At 39.8% G+C, this 17,427-nt stretch overlaps 2 protein-coding genes across 2 annotated transcripts; one reads left to right on the top strand and one right to left on the bottom strand.

Annotated features, from left to right (window-relative positions):
• Nucleotides 1–5,915: 5,915 nt before the first annotated feature.
• Nucleotides 5,916–6,543, bottom strand: LOC120011228 (putative calcium-binding protein CML23). Its single transcript, XM_038862292.1, has one exon. It carries the CDS (start codon nucleotides 6,460–6,462, stop codon nucleotides 6,034–6,036), a length of 429 nt encoding a protein of 142 aa, XP_038718220.1. The 5' UTR covers nucleotides 6,463–6,543; the 3' UTR covers nucleotides 5,916–6,033.
• An 8,377-nt stretch (nucleotides 6,544–14,920) lies between these two features.
• On the top strand, nucleotides 14,921–15,657 carry LOC120010529. The gene is made up of 2 exons (XM_038861318.1): nucleotides 14,921–14,986; nucleotides 15,079–15,657. The coding sequence occupies exons 1-2, from the start codon at nucleotides 14,921–14,923 to the stop codon at nucleotides 15,655–15,657; spliced, it is 645 nt and encodes a 214-aa protein (XP_038717246.1).
• The last annotated feature ends 1,770 nt before the right edge of the window (nucleotides 15,658–17,427 follow it).

Here is a 17,427-nt window from a genome sequence, read left to right as displayed (position 1 = left end):
AAGTGAGAGAGGCAAGAGTTTTAGTGTTCCCCTTTCCGTCTCATGCTACCGAGGGGGAGGGAGCCTTTTATAGTGGGGTAACCAGCCGACCAAGACTGACATACTGGGTACTGTAATACAGTTCGTGGGCAGATATGGGGAGGTGGTGTCGAGTGTCAGGACATGCGGCCTATTTTGGTTGGTTGAAGTCAGGGTTGTACAGTGGTCAGGCGGCTCAGTGTCAGGAGGTGGTTGTAGACCGTCTGATACGGCGTGCTAGGCTGTCTGATTTGTCGGGGCCAGGTTTGACAACGATCTCAGACGACCGTTACCTCAGGGGGGGCGGAGGCACGATAGGAAATAGTGGTTTAGGTGCACGATCAATATGGTACGGAGTATATGCATGTACAAATATATGTAAATATGATGCAGGACGTGTACCTGAGGTGTGCATGGTCTCTGTCTCCTGATGATCAGTCGTGTTAGACGTCTCCGGCTAAGGCACTCCTTCATGGGCCGCCGAGGGCGCTAGATGTAGATGGGCTCGTACGTCCTTCATGACACACCTATTGAATGGTTAAGCATAAATTTGGCGTTGGCCGTCCTATATTGTGTCGACCGTATTCTAATGTGTTGACCGTCCTGTATTACGTTGACCGTCCAGTATTGCGTCGAGTCAAATGATGATTTTTGACCACAACAGATTATCAATCCATGCATCTCCACTTTTAAGTGGTGCATGTAGCTCTGTGTAACATTGTACGCACACGGCACACCGATGGTAATTTTTTTTCCCATTCAGTACTGTGAACCGTGTCTCATCGAGGTTTCTTGTTTCTTGAAAGAACACAATTTGATTTGAACAAACCCTTGTTGCCCTTTTACATGCAAAATTCAGCATGGCATGGTATAGTGTATCATCTCATTTCTTACTGCAATGCGCGCTGTTTTACATGATCCATTTCATTATAGTGAAACAACTTCTATAACTCCTTAAAACTGTGTGCAGATGCATGTGCAAGACATTGGTAAAGCACACTTCTTGTCTGTGCAGATGCATGTTCCGAGCCCGAAAAGCTTTCTAAGATTAAGATTAATGAGTGTTTTAGCACGGGCTGTCGCCTTCTAAACACTTTCATCCATTGTTACTTGCTAAATGAATTATAATTCTTTATTCTTAAGTGGTAGATTAACAAAAGTTCAACTTGTTATTAAATATATCATCAGATTTCGTTATTCTTTTAAGTTATGATTCTTGTTTGATGATTTGTGTGCAAAAAATGTGATGTAGCCTGTACTTTTTGAGAGCAATAGGTGCTTTCTCAACTTGACGTATCACTCTGTAGACTGTAGCCTTTCCTTTCTTGTACTCACTTTTTACACTGCATAGGCGTCTCTTTAGTGTTTGCATCAGCTTTATCCTTTTTTGTTTTTTCCAGTTGATTCCCAAACTTCCACAATCTGCTAAACTTGTTATGATTCTGATTTTGATTTTTTACAAGAACATATGTGATATGCCTCGGTTGAATAGTTGTTAGTTTTACTTTTGGAGAGCTTTGTTCTTAGTCATCTGGTTTCTTGTTTCTCCAGTTGGACAGAACTTGCTAAGCTGCAAGACTACTTTCTCTGGATTCTTCTGGGTACCTTTGTAACGGAAATGAAGCAGAGGATCCATAGGAAGACAAGTGCCATTCTTCGCACTAATTCATACTACTCATCTCTTTACATCCTCAGATTTTACTTGGGATTGAATCGATTTGCGATTGCTGAAGCCAATGGGTTCTCTGCTGACACAGAGGTTCTTCCTATAGATAAGCCTTGTTGGGATTATGTCCTAAACGCGCTCTTGGTATTTTAGTTCGCAAAAAAAGGGATCATTGAAGGACTGGCTCCATGGAGGTTTGGCAATGAAGAATCAATTCATTGCCTAACCTCGTGTGATTGTGATGCAGTAGATATTACCTAAAGCCCAGATTTTCCAACATTGATAGGCCCAAGTAACATGAAGGCCCAATTCCAATATCTGGTGTCGAATTGGTTAAAAGAAAGGGTAGGAGGCAGAATACGCAGGTTGGATTTTGGTTAAAAGTTTAGGTTTTTAGTTTCTTTCTCGTTCGGACTCTTCAATCTCTTCCACAAGCGTTCAAGTGAAGTTTGGGGGTTTGCCCCATTGGTTTGTAATCTCTTCCTATCTTGATTTGTAATCACCCTTGTTTTGTATTTACATATAGTGGGAACCATGGATTTGTTAGTGTTTGCCGGAGATTAGATGCGTATTTGGGTTTCAGTTTAAAGTTGATATATTAGTCTGAATGACAGTGTTTGGCGTGGTGAACCATGGATTTGTTAGTGTTTGCCGGAGATTAGATGCGTATTTGGGTTTCAGTTTAAAGTTGATATATTAGTCTGAATGACAGTGTTTGGCGTGGTGATGTAGTGCAGGAACTTTGGGTTATCTGTCATTCGAGTGTAGATCTTATTTTAAAGTTATCGTTGGTGCACATAAGGTGTTCGACAAATGTTTTGACTCACTAACGCTGCATCAGTTTGGTATCAGAGGGAGGGATGAGCACGTGGGATGCCCGTGCTCACTATCTGAGGGGCTGGAGTAGGCATGATGAGGGAGATTATGATCGACTAACTCACCAAACCTATGGGCATAATCACGTTCATGACGAGAGTATGGAGTGGTACGAGCGACGCTACAACCAAATTTGGTACGATCTACCTCTTGCCGTGCGAGCTGAGCTATACGAACAACACTATGATCATCCTCAATCGGAACCCAAGCGGGTTAACCGGAATGAATGGCAAGATAACTGGTGTGATAGATCGTGCAAAACGGGCATTAACAAGTATGCTTATGAGAGAGACACCCGGTTTGATTGGCGTCAAGATAGCACAGAGAAACTACATTATAGGCCTCGACTTCACGACGATATGGCGGAAGGGTACCATGATAGACGTGATTGGCATGATCATAGAGACAATTGGCCTCTCAAGCAAAATCAATCTTGTGATGATAGAGCTGATTGTTGTGCTCGACGTTGTGAAGACAAAATTGACAAGAATGAACATTGGTCTGGTGGCAAGTCATTTTCTGTGAACCCTCATATGGCAGAGCAAGATTCACTCAGTTTGCTAAAAGGGGCAGTCGAAAACCTCAAGAGAATGATGAGTCGACAATTGGATACAATGGAACAAAAGCTGGATATGGTTGAGAAGGAATTAGATGTCAGAAGCTCCAATGTGCTCAAGGCTAAAGAGAAGTTGAGAACTCAGCAGGGTCATGTTGATCAGCTTCTGATTGATTTAGCTATTTCTAAGGAAAATGAAGCTTCATTGATTGTTGAAGGGAGGACAACTGGTGAGCAGTCTAACATGAAAGCTGACAACTGGAAGCTTAAAGTCCAAAACTCTATGAAGGAACGGCAAGCAAAAAAAGAAATCCATGTTGGTGTGAAAATGAATCTCATGCAAAGGTTAGCATGTATCTCCAAAATAAATGAAGTTGTTTCACTTGTTGAGGAGGTTGGAGATGACAATGGTAAGGACAGGGCTAATGAGTGCTCAGACAAGCCTCTCGTGGATCATTTTTCTAAGGGAAATTTAGTTAAAATTGGTTGTCATGATGTGGACAGGAATAAAGAGAAGGTGATGGGTTGTGCTGTTTTGTTAGCACCTCAATGTGAGCAAGGAAAGATAGGTACGAAGACAATCAAGGTCCTATGTCTCAAGATCAACTATCAACCATACATGATGTTCAAATACCCAAGTATAGGCTGGACAAGTTTCAGTAGCCTTCTTTGTACTAATGAAGTCAATATTCCCAAGTCAAATTTCAGGTGCTCTCCTTCTTACACATATCCAAGGAATGCGAAAGGGAACATGTTGGTTACTAGTGGGAAGCGTGGCCAAGAGTTTGGGTTGCTGGAAATGTCGATATTTGCAAACAAGTTTTATTGCGAGAGACTAAAGGATGCATATGAGTGGAAACTTGCTTCATTAGTTCTCTCTAGAGATGATGCTGTTGATAACATGGAATATGCTACCGCAGATAGTGCTTATGTCCTTGTTGCATCATACTTTGATATTGTCCTGCATGAATGGCCTAATTGTTTGAATAATGGTCTAGTGGTGGTGTTTGGTGTCCGCGGTTCTCGTCAAGGCCTTATCGGTATGATTCCTCTATCTCTAAAGTTAACCATTCCAAGAAGGCTACAATGGGATCCTGGTGGAGCTAGCTGTCTATCCTAATTCGACGAAGTCGAATTCTATGGAGAGAGAGGAAATGATGCAGTGGATATTACCTAAAGCCCAGGTTTTCCAACATTGATAGGCCCAAGTAACATGAAGGCCCAATTCCAATATCTGATGTCGAATTGGTTAAAAGAAAGGGTAGGAGGCAGAATACGCAGGTTGGATTTTGGTTAAAAGTTTAGGTTTTTAGTTTCTTTCTCGTTCGGACTCTTCAATCTCTTCCACAAGCGTTCAAGTGAAGTTTGGGGGTTTGCCCCATTGGTTTGTAATCTCTTCCTATCTTGATTTGTAATCACCCTTGTTTTGTATTTACATATATTGGGAACCATGGATTTGTTAGTGTTTGCCGGAGATTAGATGCGTATTTGGGTTTCAGTTTAAAGTTGATATATTAGTCTGAATGACAGTGTTTGGCGTGGTGATGTAGTGCAGGAACTTTGGGTTATCTGTCATTCGAGTGTAGATCTTATTTTAAAGTTATCATTGGTGCACATAAGGTGTTCGACAAATGTTTTGACTCACTAACGCTGCATCAGATTGTTTCTGGACATGGAACCAAAGACTGAGCATCTGTCTTGACTTAGCCTTGGCGATACAGTATATACACCACGCCATGACCCCGAGCTACGTTCATAGAAACATAAGGAGCCGTAATATCTTCCTGGACGAAGAACTCGACACCAAGATTGGAACTTTGGTATGGCAAGATATGTCAAGGCAGACACCAAGGACTCATAGGTTTATTTAACCAATCCTACATCTTGGAGTCTCTGGTATTTGGCTCCCGAGTATGTTGATCAAGGCGTTGTCTCCCCAAGCATGGATATATTCTTGTACGTGTCATTCTGCTTGACGTATTAATAGGGAAAACAACGATAATGAGGCCTAATAAGAAAGGAGAAATGAGCGTTTGGCTCTACGAGAGAATCAAATCCTGTAATGCAATCTGAAAATGCAGATGAACTCAGGGAATGAATGGACATTGGCCAATCTTGCTGGGGCTTGTGTGGAGGAAAATCCGTCTTTGAGACCAACTGCTGGAGAAGTTGTGGAAAAGCTGTCAAAGTTGGTGGGTGAAACTTGAAAGCTCTAGCAAACCTTTGGTGGTGGCAGCTGCACCAAGTCATTGAAGATTCTGAAATATCTGCACTAATTGTCCTATTACTGTTTTGAATCATTTGATAAGTCTTATAGATATTACAGCAGGTCCCGCTGTAATGCCCTCTATGGGTAATACAAAATTTTATTTTTATTTTTAAAAATCATAAATATATAGTATTTTTTCATAACGAATTCAACGGTATATTTTTTGTTTGAAACAAAAATCAAATTCGTTGTAATCAAAACATTGAATATTTTGAGTTTATATCCGATGGTTTAGAATTGTCGTGTCTTTTTCACGTTGAATTTGATTTTTGTTTCGAACAAAAAATATATCATTGTGTTCGTTGCAATAAACACTATATATTTATGATTTTTAAAAATAAAAAAAAAATTTTAATACCCAAAAAGGGTATTACAGCGGGACCTACTGTAATTTTATTACAGTAGATCCCGGGCACCCCTTATAGATAATAGTGGTGAGATGATGTACATATATTACAGAAAAGGCAGGCTTCTGGATTGTAGTTACTCTGTTTAATTTCCTAATTTATAACCATAATAGAAGGAGAAGATGGTAACAAAATTAATAGAAGTATCATTATAATCAATGAATGAATCCAACAGCCTATACTATATATGTGTACAAAATCAAAGAATTAATACAATGAATCATGTGAAACAAATTAATGATCAAAACATCATAACCTTAAACTCATCGAAATTGAGTACCCCATCCCCATCAAGATCAAACTTAACAATCATAGCTTTACATTCATCCACACTCTTTGGAAGCCCTAGTCTACTAAGCATCCTCTTCAAGCTCTTGGGTGTAATACACCCACTCCCATCCATCGCATACATCTTAAAAGCCTCTCTCAAGTCATTCTCCTTCTCTTCCTCTCCACCTCCCTCAACAAACCTCACAAAATCCTCCAACCCCAATAACCCATCTCCATCCACATCCAACAACTCCACCGCCGTCTCCGCCTCCGCCAACGTTAGCTCCCCGCCTATCGCCTCCACGCACTGTCTCAACTCCGGCGGCGATATCTTCCCGTCCCCGTTGCAATCAAAGTGCTTGAAAACTCTCTCGTATTGCCTTTCTTTGCTCATAACCATACTATCTCTTAGTCAATCTCTCCAAGGAAATGATATAATTCCCTCTAGCGAAGGTTTCAATTTTGAAATTTCAGTTTGAAGAAATGTTTGAGATCGTGTATTTATATATGTTGGTGTGAGCGCGTGCGTGTTGTTGACGCGTAAGTATGGATTGACCAAACGATAAACTTGTGTTGATAGGCATGACTTTTTAGATAGAGAGGATATCAAAGGGAGGAAAGAAGTTGGTATTTTCGTTAATATTAGAGGGAAGACCGTTTACTTTGTATGACGTCATGCATAAGGCTATTCATAATAGTGGTTCTACACCTTTTAATTTTTTTTTTTGTCTTTTTGTGAGACGATTAAAACATGGATTAATTATTGTGGGCACAACAAAACCGACTTCAATTTGTTCTAGAATTTTCCGGAAAATCTTGCCGTCAAAGATTCAACCACCATACAAAGGGGAAAAGTCTTGGCCCACTGGCTAAACCCGCTTGAGTACTCTTGACCACGAGACTGATGGTGACAAATCGTTTTGACAAAATATAACATTTGATCCCTCAACTATATCATTAGTTTCACTTTCATTTTTAAATTTTGTTGTTATTAAATTCGTCTTTCAATTACAGAAATGTATCTATTTCATCATTCAAGTAAGAGAATAGTCGGAAAAATCTAGCATGACATCTATTTGACATATCAAAAGAATTATAGCTGATAAACTTTGACAAATGTGAACGATATTATCCCTAATGAAATTATCGGGTGTTTGGATGATTTTTAAAATACTCGGGATAATATAACTTTATACAAAAGTGGTTCTCGACGATCATGATAGTCATTGTTGTGATTGGAGAAGTGGATGACTTTGCCTAACTTGATTGGAGGAGTTAGTGAGTTAGTGACTCACCTAAAAGATTAGTTTGCACATATCCTTTTTTACTGTTGATTTTTCGGCGATCCACCTGATACATGGCCTCTATTCAGCAACTACAAAAAATTTTGGAAATTAATATAAAAATAATAATAATAGTTAGAAAATATTTTTATATAATAAGATAATCTTGTATTTTTAATTTGTCAAACCATACCGAGTCAAGAGGATAAGTTTACCCCTTGAACAATAAAACTACTCATGTAATAGCCAAAAATCACATCTTCACCCTTCTCGATCACTTTGGGTTAAAATGCACACTCTGAGTTTTAGAGTCCTATAAACTGGTTGAGATTGCTGGTTTATTTTGCATCAACTTGGTATAGTGATGCAATAGAACCCCAGATGAGTCATATCATGCGGGCGGGAATAGGTGCAAGAGCTGGGCTTTCAAGCCAAGGAAAACGACATAGATACATAATATATGGGGTACATAAGATACATAATCTATGTGGCATGTCACATAGATTATTTTTTAAAAACCCTAAATCTTACATTCAACTTCCCGCTTCTCTCTCATCAAACTAGTTTTTTGGTTTTTTTTTTTTAACTTTTTTGTACTTCTTTCTTCTCTGTCCTACTTTCTTATTCTCTCTCCTCACCTCTTTTACTTAATCATTTTTTTCTACCGAGTTTGTTATTAGTGACTTGTAATTCTATTACAGTGTCAATTGTACATTGTAATAAATCATTGGACTAAATACACTGTAAATTGCACAGTGTAATAATAGATTGGGCTAAATACACTATCGATTACAATTGTAATAAGCCACTAAAGAGCTAAATACACTGTCAATTACACTGTGTAATAAGCCACTGAAAAGCTAAATAAGCAAGCAATGTCAAGTTTAATAACCAGTGGTTTATTGCTACTAAAGAACTTGACAAACTCATTTATAATTGTAAATAAAAACCCAATTACCTTGTTTGGCAGCAATAATGTAAATAAAAATGAATTTACACCAAAATCCTAATTACATTGGGCATTGAAAGTGTATTTAACTCTGTATATACCCATGACCTGAACCAACACCTTCAAACTAATCAAGCCCTTCAAACAACTTTGAAAGGGTATGAAGAATATGAGCAAACCAGGAGAAATTGCAATCTAAGGGAATAAAATAAAATCAAATCAAAAAATATCCCAATACAAGCATATCAAACTAGATAAGAGAACATCAAAAAGAAATCCAAACCCCCCCAACCAGAATCCACGTAGTCCTTCCCATGGCTCTGCCCTTCTTCACTGATTTCGTTTGACATCTCTCTCTAACGAGCTTGCTTTCTCAATAGGCTCTGTGTGTGATGAGTGCACAACATGTTTTGTGGATCTCTATTACACCAAATAAACTTGAACTCAAATCCCCATTTTGATAATTAAGATTTTTATGGACTAAATACACTATCAATTACACAGTGTAATAACATATTGGGCTAAATAAACTGTCGATTTTAGTGTAATAAGCCACCAGAGAGCTAAATACACTATCAATTGCACAGTGTAATAACATACTGGGCTAAATAAACTGTCGATTTTAGTGTAATAAGTCATCAGAGAGCTAAATACACTGTAAATTGCACAATGTAATAAGCCACTGGAAAGCTAAATAAGTAAGCAATGACAAATTTAATCACCAGTGGCTCATTGCTACTAAAGAACTTGACAAACTCATTTATAATTGTAAATAACAACCCAATTACCTTGTCCGGTAGCAACAATGTAAATCAAAATGAATTTACACCAAAATCCTAATTACATTGTGTATTGAAAGTGTATTTAACTTTGTATATACCCATGACCTAAACCAATACCTTCAAACAATTTCGAAAGGGTATGAAGAATATGAGCAAACCAGGAGAAATTGCAACCCAAGGGAATAAAAAATCAAATCAAAAAATATCCCAATACAAGCATATCAAACTAGATAAGAGGACATCAAAAAGAAATCCAAAACCCCCCACCAACCAGAATCCACGTAGTCCTTTCCATGGCTTTGCCCTTCTTCACTGACTTCATTCGACATCTCTCTCTCTAACGAGCTTGCTCTCTCTCAATAGGCTGTGTTTGTGATGAGTGCACAACATGTTATGTGGGTCTCTATCACACCAAAGAAACTTGAACTCAACTCCCCATCTTGATAAGTAATACTTTTCTTGACAGTGTAATTAATTTGTGATAGTGTAATAACGTAACGGAGCATACCTTGATGTGGGTCTCTATTTTCCGGAGGCCGTTTCGATTGACGAAGGGCTGGGCTGGGTGCTCCTCACGTAAGTGAGTCCATTGGTGGTGTCGGGTTGCCAAACCGACATCGGAATCAGCCGGATCTGTGATTTTTGTCCGATGGATACCCATGGCTTCATGATGGATTTTCGACAAAATTAATAACCGGTGACGGCAAGTGATGGCTGGACGTTGCTCCTGGGGGCCGGACGCTTCTTTTGGCTGCAACGGCAGTCATATCGGTGGTCGGACGACGGAGCTCCGTTTTTTACCGTGAGAGAAGATGAGAGAGTCGCGTGAGAGAAGGAGAGGAGAGATAGAGGAGAGAGAAAAGTGAGATTTGATGCAAACTAACAACCAAGGCCCAGCCTGCGCCCACACACACATGGGTCGGCTGTAACCAAGGCCTAGATCTAAGCCCAATCTCTGGGTTGGCCCGAAAACCTTGGCTATTAGTCTAAGGCAAGCCTCACGCATATATGGCGCAAAGCTTGCTCCCACTCTTCCGATGTGGGATAAGGGAAAGCTCCAGACATACTACATCATTCCCTCCGTCTTCACAACAACACGTGTCCCACGTGCAGGATTAACACACCTGGGCACAACTCGTGACCCGGGGCGAATTACTCGCCCACCCGAGGGCGCACATGCACCCACACACGGAAGCGAGCCTTAGCTCCGATACCAAATTGATGCAAACTAACAACCAAGGCCCAGCCTGCTCCCACACACACATGGGTCGGCTGTAACCAATGCCTAGATCCAAGCCCAATCTCTGGGTTGGCCCGAAAACCTTGGCTATTAGTCTAAGGCAAGCCTCACGCATAAATGGCGCAAAACTTGCTCCCACTCTTCCGATGTGGGATAAGGGAAAGCTCCAGACATACTGCATCAGTTTCTCTCTTCCTTTTCATCATCTCTCTCTTCATTATTCATCAACTATATATATACTCCAACTCTCAAGTATCATTTTTCCACAACTAAATTTTCAAGTGTCATTTTTCATCCATTGTGTGCATGTAGTGCTACTTGAAATACACTCCATTGTACCCATTGTGATGATATAGCACTATATTTATCCAAAAAGTGTTGTTAATAATGTTAAATATAGCACCATTGTGGATGCTCTAACGTAATAGTTTACGGGCTTTCATTTTAAGCCGTTTGATCTTAGGGACGGTTGAAATTGATTTGGGCTTTTAAAAAATAAAGACAAATACAGTATACACCATAACGGAAGTTCACGTCTAGGTCTCCTCGCACCAGCTCATCTTCTTCGCTCTAGTTCTTTCAATCTCCATCCTCACCTCGCGCCTGGGTTCTTGATGACTGAGTTCTTACTATTGTTGTTGATGACTCACCCGTCAGAAGGGGACCTTTGTCTTGTTGATTACTGCTTGCTTTCAAAAGAAAATCTGGTGCATATTTTTCGATATTACAAGATAGTCCATTTGATTGCTTGTCCAAAACTCAAGGAATGTTCGATGTTGGTGCTGGCGCGAAGAAGAGCAAGTTGCTGGTGCGAGGACGAAGGCGATTGGGAGAGACCCAGACGAAGAAGATGAACAACCCTGAACTTTCGTCTTTGTGTATGTTGTATTCGTCTTTTTTTTTTTCAAAAAAAAAACCTAACTCAATCGCAGCCGTCCCTAAGATCTAACGGCTTAAAATGAAAGCCCGTAAGGTTTACGTTAATGGGCGTGCGCACTTGAAAAGGGCTGAATACACATACAAACATATATATATATATATATATATATATATATATATATATATGCAATAGTATTTTTTTGACATTTGGGATGCTACAATCTTTTCTTTGAAGGATTTATGACTACATCATATCCAATAATCATAGGAAATTCATGTCCTTTGGTATCACAGTATAATGGTCAACAAAAGCAGACTATTTTTGACGCTCCATGATAAGCAAGCAATGTTCCTGTTCCTGGAGTGAGCCTTAGTTCCTCACCAAAAATATTTAATGATTTTATTAAGTTTATTTAATGATAACATCTATATAACGGCTAGTTTAGGGGACACTACTGGATCACTTTCATAGTAAATTTTAAAAAATCAATTAAAATACCAAAATGCCCATCCCAACAACTATAAATGACTATTTTTGAGGGCATTCTTATCCATACACTAAGTTCTCAAACTCTAATTCCCGTTTGTTTGGTCCAATGGTTTGAGGACTAACGGGATACTCGTCCACCCCAGGTTCGAGTTGAAACATTTGTATTAATGCGCCGTGGACGTTTGGACAAGTGTGGGTTAGTGGCCTGCTGGGTCTTGGGCCTCTAGGATCGGCAAGTGACTTTCCCAGAGGTTCGATGGGGGTTTACAATATAGGGCTCGACCCAAAAGACGTGGTGGTTCCCAGTGGTTACAAAAAAAAAAGTTCTCAAACTCTATAAATACTATTTCATTCTTCACCATTTCTCACAACATACTCTCAACTTTCACTTCTTTCTAATTCTCTCAAGATGAGGACGATTTGCACCACTGACTTAACTAGGTACACCACATTCTAAACAAACCCTAGCTAAAAACATAACATTTATGAGTACACCCCAATTTTATTTTTTCACAAAAACACCATCTGCACCCCTTGAACCCTAATTCCCAATCCCTTCAAAAATGCCATCCTTGACTGCAATCCCTTCAAAAATGACATCCTTGATTGTAGTTTCTAGATCTAGCACCTGCTCAACAAAGACCACTCAAAAATCTCAAAGGCCACCAAAAATATGTTGGGCTTAATGGGTTTAGAACATATGCAAGGCCCATGGTGCAGCCTATTATGATTTAGCATGGTACAACTTATAAGCTCATATTGGACAGGAAGAGAAGCCCAATTGCTGGGAAGCATGGCCCAGGAAGGAATGTGTTGAGAATGACCAGTGTAAAGTGGAAGAGGTTGTGGCAGTTACAACAAGGTGGTCCAGGTGGCAACACATGAGAGAAGTGAGGGAAGTTGTTGTGAGAAGGTGGTAGTGGCTTCTTACTGACAAAATATGGTACAAATAAGGGAATAACTGCAACAAGATCATGGTTTATGGAGGGAGAATTTCGTGCAAGACAGGAATCATATAAGCTGGTAGATAGACAAAAAGAAGGAACACACAAATAGTTAGACAGACAGACAAAAAACTCAAGCCCAAAGACACTTTCAAGCTTCCGAGCATTCTAGCATTCTAATTACTTTCCAAATCCTTGTCAATTTAGCGCAAGTATCATGTTGTTCATTCCAAATTCCTTTGTATTTATTCCTTGTCAAGTTTTAATGCAAACTATCGTTGTGTAAATTGTTCTTGGTTTATATCTATTTTTGTTCATTCCAATCTCAACAAAGCGCACTTCAGTGGAGTTGGGGAACCTAGAACTATTGAAATCCCAAGATAGTTCGTTCAATCGTCTAGATAAAAGTTTTATTTACATAGAGTGTATTTCATTCAAATGAGTGTACGAAACTATAAATCTTGGCACACTTGCAATTCATCCCCACCTTTGATCACTTTTTGGTGACAACAGAGAGAAAAGGATAATGACAAAGATAGTAGTGATCGGCTACCATTTGACTAGTAGCAATGTGTTTCAAGACTATCTCTTTCTTTGCAATCATATCTCATATTCGTAGGAAATTTTTTTTATTGCTTAAAATAGAGAAGCCCAAGTAACACTCGGGGGCCTCATGAGGAGCCCACTAATTGGGCTAGAGATCAAACTCCATGCCCGTAATTAGTACTAATTTGACAACGCTTCTTCAGTTCAGAACTCTACCTCTGCTTTCCACTTTCGATCTACGAAGAGAAATTTTGTTTGTGGTTGATGGTGTTGAAGAGGTGAATGGAGATATGCTTGTATGGCTCGATAGTGGACGACACTCGGCTACTCTAGCTAGAGGACATATTGGTGTGTACCATGAGCTATTTGTTGCAGGACAGGAGAATGTAATCACAATACCATGCGACCAAAACAAAGTCGCCAAATGGGCCCCCAGTATTTTCCAAGTCAGCACATGCACTAATATATTTAAAGCCCACAAATCAGGCCCAATAAAAAATTAATGTCATGTACGTGGGCCTGGGCATGTAGCAATTGTATGAAAGTATATTGGCCTTTCTACTGACAAGGTCCACTTATACTCCAAGATGGGCACTCATCCGGCTCAATCTATCATCAGTGCATCAAGTTTACTTATCAAGGCAAGATCTACCGTGTGTTCAACGATGAGCCATCTGAAGACTACAAAAGTGACAACCTTCCTAATCTCCCGATCATCTCATCAAAGAAGTCACAACAGGCATGTGTGAGCCTCACTGCATCAAACCCTAATCCTATTTTCATGGAATCATCTAAGTCGACCGCTGTCAGATCTTTCCCTATGTTAGTTCCCACGGCTAGGGCTGTGCACGGTCCGGTTAACCGGACCGTGGAGGCCAAACCGTCACCAATCCGGAAATTACGGATTTGTATTTTCTGAAACCAAAACCAATCCAAAATCATCAAAACCCGTTACTACGGTTAACCGACTAACCGGTTCGGTTTCGGTCCGGTTATGGTTTTTCGTAAAATATCTATTTTGTAAGCAAATCTTAAAGGATTGATAAAAATGTTTCAAAAAAAATCTCAAGGAATGATATATATTATATTAATATTTCATAGTTAATCACTTAATGTCTTAATCTAATGGTACATAACATTAGTAATTATATATTATATCTCAATGGTCCATATTTAAAGACATTATAGTATTAAATATTATATATTATATATACCGGTCCGGTCCGGTTAACCGGTGGTTACAAAAATTTCAAACCATATCCAGACCGACTTAACTCGGTTGGTTTCGGTTTTTGAAACCGTTTGACCAAACTCGGTCAACTAACCGATCCAAACCGGACCGACCGGTCAGGTTACCGGTTTTGATCCGGTTTTCGGTTTCATTTGCACAGCCCTACCCACAGCTGACCTCAATCCACCACCACTTGCTTCCGCCCCTCCTTTCTCAACTACTTCTGTGCCCATCTCCTCACTCACCATGCCTTTGACCTCTCTTGGTCATGAACAACCAGCAGCCCCCATAATTAGCACTCTTGGTTCTGTACCTCCTATCTTGCCCACATCACCTCTTTATTCATACCCATATGTCACTTCTTCTCTTTATTCTTTTTCGTCTTCGACTTTGCCCACCTCCATTCGTCCTCAACATCAATCCCCGGATCCCTTGCCATCCCCTTCCATTCCTTAACCTTTCTCTCTCAATGTCACCAATATCGTTACCACGAAACTTGAACATGCTGACGATTATGCCTTATGGCGTACCCAAATTCATGGACTTCCTTTACAATACGATCTTCTTGGGTATATTGATGGTACTATTATTCCACCGCCCTCCACAATCTCCAATTCTCTTAATCAACTAGTCTGCAATCCTCTTTATTCTATATGGCTTCGCACTGATCAGACTGTGCGTAACTGGATTCATGCTACTCTGGCACGTCCAGTCCTTGCAGATGTTCACACTATTGACACTGCTATTATTCTTTGGCAAACTTTACAACAACGATATCGAGATGTCTCCATGGCCCGACAACTGGAGTTACGTCAACATTTTCACTCTTTTCGTAAAGAGTCCTTATCGCCTGATGTTTACTGTCGCGATCTCAAGTCTTTGGCGGATCAGTTACGTGATCTAAATATTTCTATAGCTGAGACGGATTTAATTGCACAAGCTTTGGCTGGTCTTGACTCTGATTATAAAGATTTTGTAACCATGGTTGCTAATTTGGAGACTACTATTACGTATCAGAATTTTCGGTGCCGACTTGTTGCATATGATGATCGTCGTCTACGTATGGACTCTCTTATTTCGTCTCCTAATGAACATAAAGCTTTAACTACAGCTGCTATCCCTCCATCAAACTCTATTGCTCCTATTTCAAATTATAGGAGTTGTGGGAGTGGTAGTAGAGGAAGGGGGAGAAGCGGTAGGGGAGGAGGTCGGTATTTTAGTACTGGGCGTGGAGGCTCTTCTTCTAGTTAGAGTTTTTCACCGGCAAATTACTTCCATACAAGTCCTCGTCCCACTGGTTCTTCTACTGGTCCCAATTTTGGTCTCCCTAATTCCTCTTCTCCAGCATCGGGTATTCTTGGTTCAACTTCTCAGGCCACTTCATGTCAGATTTGTTATATACCCGGACATAGTGCTGATCAATGTTACCACAGATATAACACTGCTTATACTCCAACAGATTTACCAATATCCTTTGCAGCTATGTCTGTTTCTAACTCTTCTGATTCTGCCTGATATCCTAATTCAGGGGCCTCTGCTCACATGACACCACATGAAGGTAACTTATCCTGTATTTCTTCTTATTCTGGTAACAATAAAGTATTGGTAGGGAATGGCTAACTGCTTGATATTAGTAAGGTTGGTACTGCTGTTCTTCACACACCTATCAAACCATTGACTTTTCGTAATGTGTTTCATGTTCCCCATCTTTCTGCAAATTTACTCTCAATTAAAAGACTATGTCATGACAATAATTGTTTCATCACACATTTGATGGTTCTGTGTTTTGTATTAAGGACAAGAGCACGGGAACCACACTCCTTTGATGCACCAGTAATGATGATCTTTATCCCATTCCTGCCTTATATGTTCAACCATTCCTCTCTGCATTGCATATTTCTACAACTTCTGCTGATCTTTGGCATAGTAGATTGGGTCATCCTCATTCAGAAGTTCTCCAGAGTCTTCGCAAATTATGTCCATAATTAGGAGTTATGTCTTCTCGTTTGAGTTGTGTAGCTTGTAATTTGGGAAAATCTCATAGATTGCCTTTTTCTTTAAATTCTCATAAAACTACTACACCTCTTCAATTAATACATTCTGATGTTTGGCAATCGCCTATTTTGTCTCCTTCTGGATATCAATATTATGTTGTTTTTATTGATGACTTCTCTCGTTATTCTTGGTTATTTTTCATGAGACAAAAATCTGAAGCGTATACTCATTTTTGCACTTTTCAAAATCTTGTTGAAAATCAATTCTCTTGTAAAATCAAAGCATTCCAAAGTGATGGGGGTCGTGAATTTGACAATCACAATTTTCTCGCTCTTTTCTCTCGATGTGGCATTGTATTAATCGAAAATCTTGTTGAAGACTTTTGGTTGTGAATGTTTTCCTAATCTAAGTGCCACGATCCCACACAAACTTTCTCCCCGGTCAATTCGTTGTATCTTCATTGGATATGCCTCCCATTACAAAGGGTATTTTTGTCTCGATCCGGTCACAAATCGTGCTTACATAAGTCGTCTGTTATTTTTCATGAATATAAATTTCCATACACTGAACTTACAACTTCTTTGACACCTCCTTCATCACACACATCCCCTATCTATCTTTCTCTGCCTTCGGCCCATATCTCTCCTCCTTCAATATGGTCTTCTAACAATGTTGAATCTTCAACCCCTGTCCCAACTACCACCCTACCACTGACCCTACATTCCACCTCTCCACCCTCCACTCTATCACACGCTATAAACTTATCCCCAAATATGCCTAGCACTTTCTCACCCAATATTTCCAATACACCTCAACCATCCACTACCGTAACTTCAACTCACCCCACACTACCTGCTGTTGTAACATCATCTCAACTCACACCTGCCAACCCTACCTCGACAACAGCTCCACCTTCTTCCCTTCCTACCACAACTTCCAATGTCCATATCATGCAAACAAGAGCAAAATCTAGCATCGCAAAACCTCGGAAATTTTTTTCTCTTGTCGCCACAGTTGATCCAATAG

This window comes from Tripterygium wilfordii, chromosome 12, assembly GCF_013401445.1.
Source record: "Tripterygium wilfordii isolate XIE 37 chromosome 12, ASM1340144v1, whole genome shotgun sequence".
Lineage (NCBI taxonomy): Eukaryota > Viridiplantae > Streptophyta > Magnoliopsida > Celastrales > Celastraceae > Tripterygium > Tripterygium wilfordii.
Note: the sequence above shows the minus strand (reverse complement) of the source record. Positions and strands in the feature narration are given on the sequence as shown.

Excerpts from the sequence above, each read along its gene's own strand:
- LOC120011228 (XM_038862292.1), bottom strand. The coding sequence starts at position 6,462 with ATGGTTATGAGCAAAGAAAGGCAATACGAGAGAGTTTTCAAGCACTTT.
- LOC120010529 (XM_038861318.1), top strand. The coding sequence starts at position 14,921 with ATGCCTTATGGCGTACCCAAATTCATGGACTTCCTTTACAATACGATC. Across the intron at positions 14,987-15,078 it reads TCTTCTTGGGTATATTGATG|ACTGTGCGTAACTGGATTCA; the intron begins GTACTATTATTC and ends CGCACTGATCAG.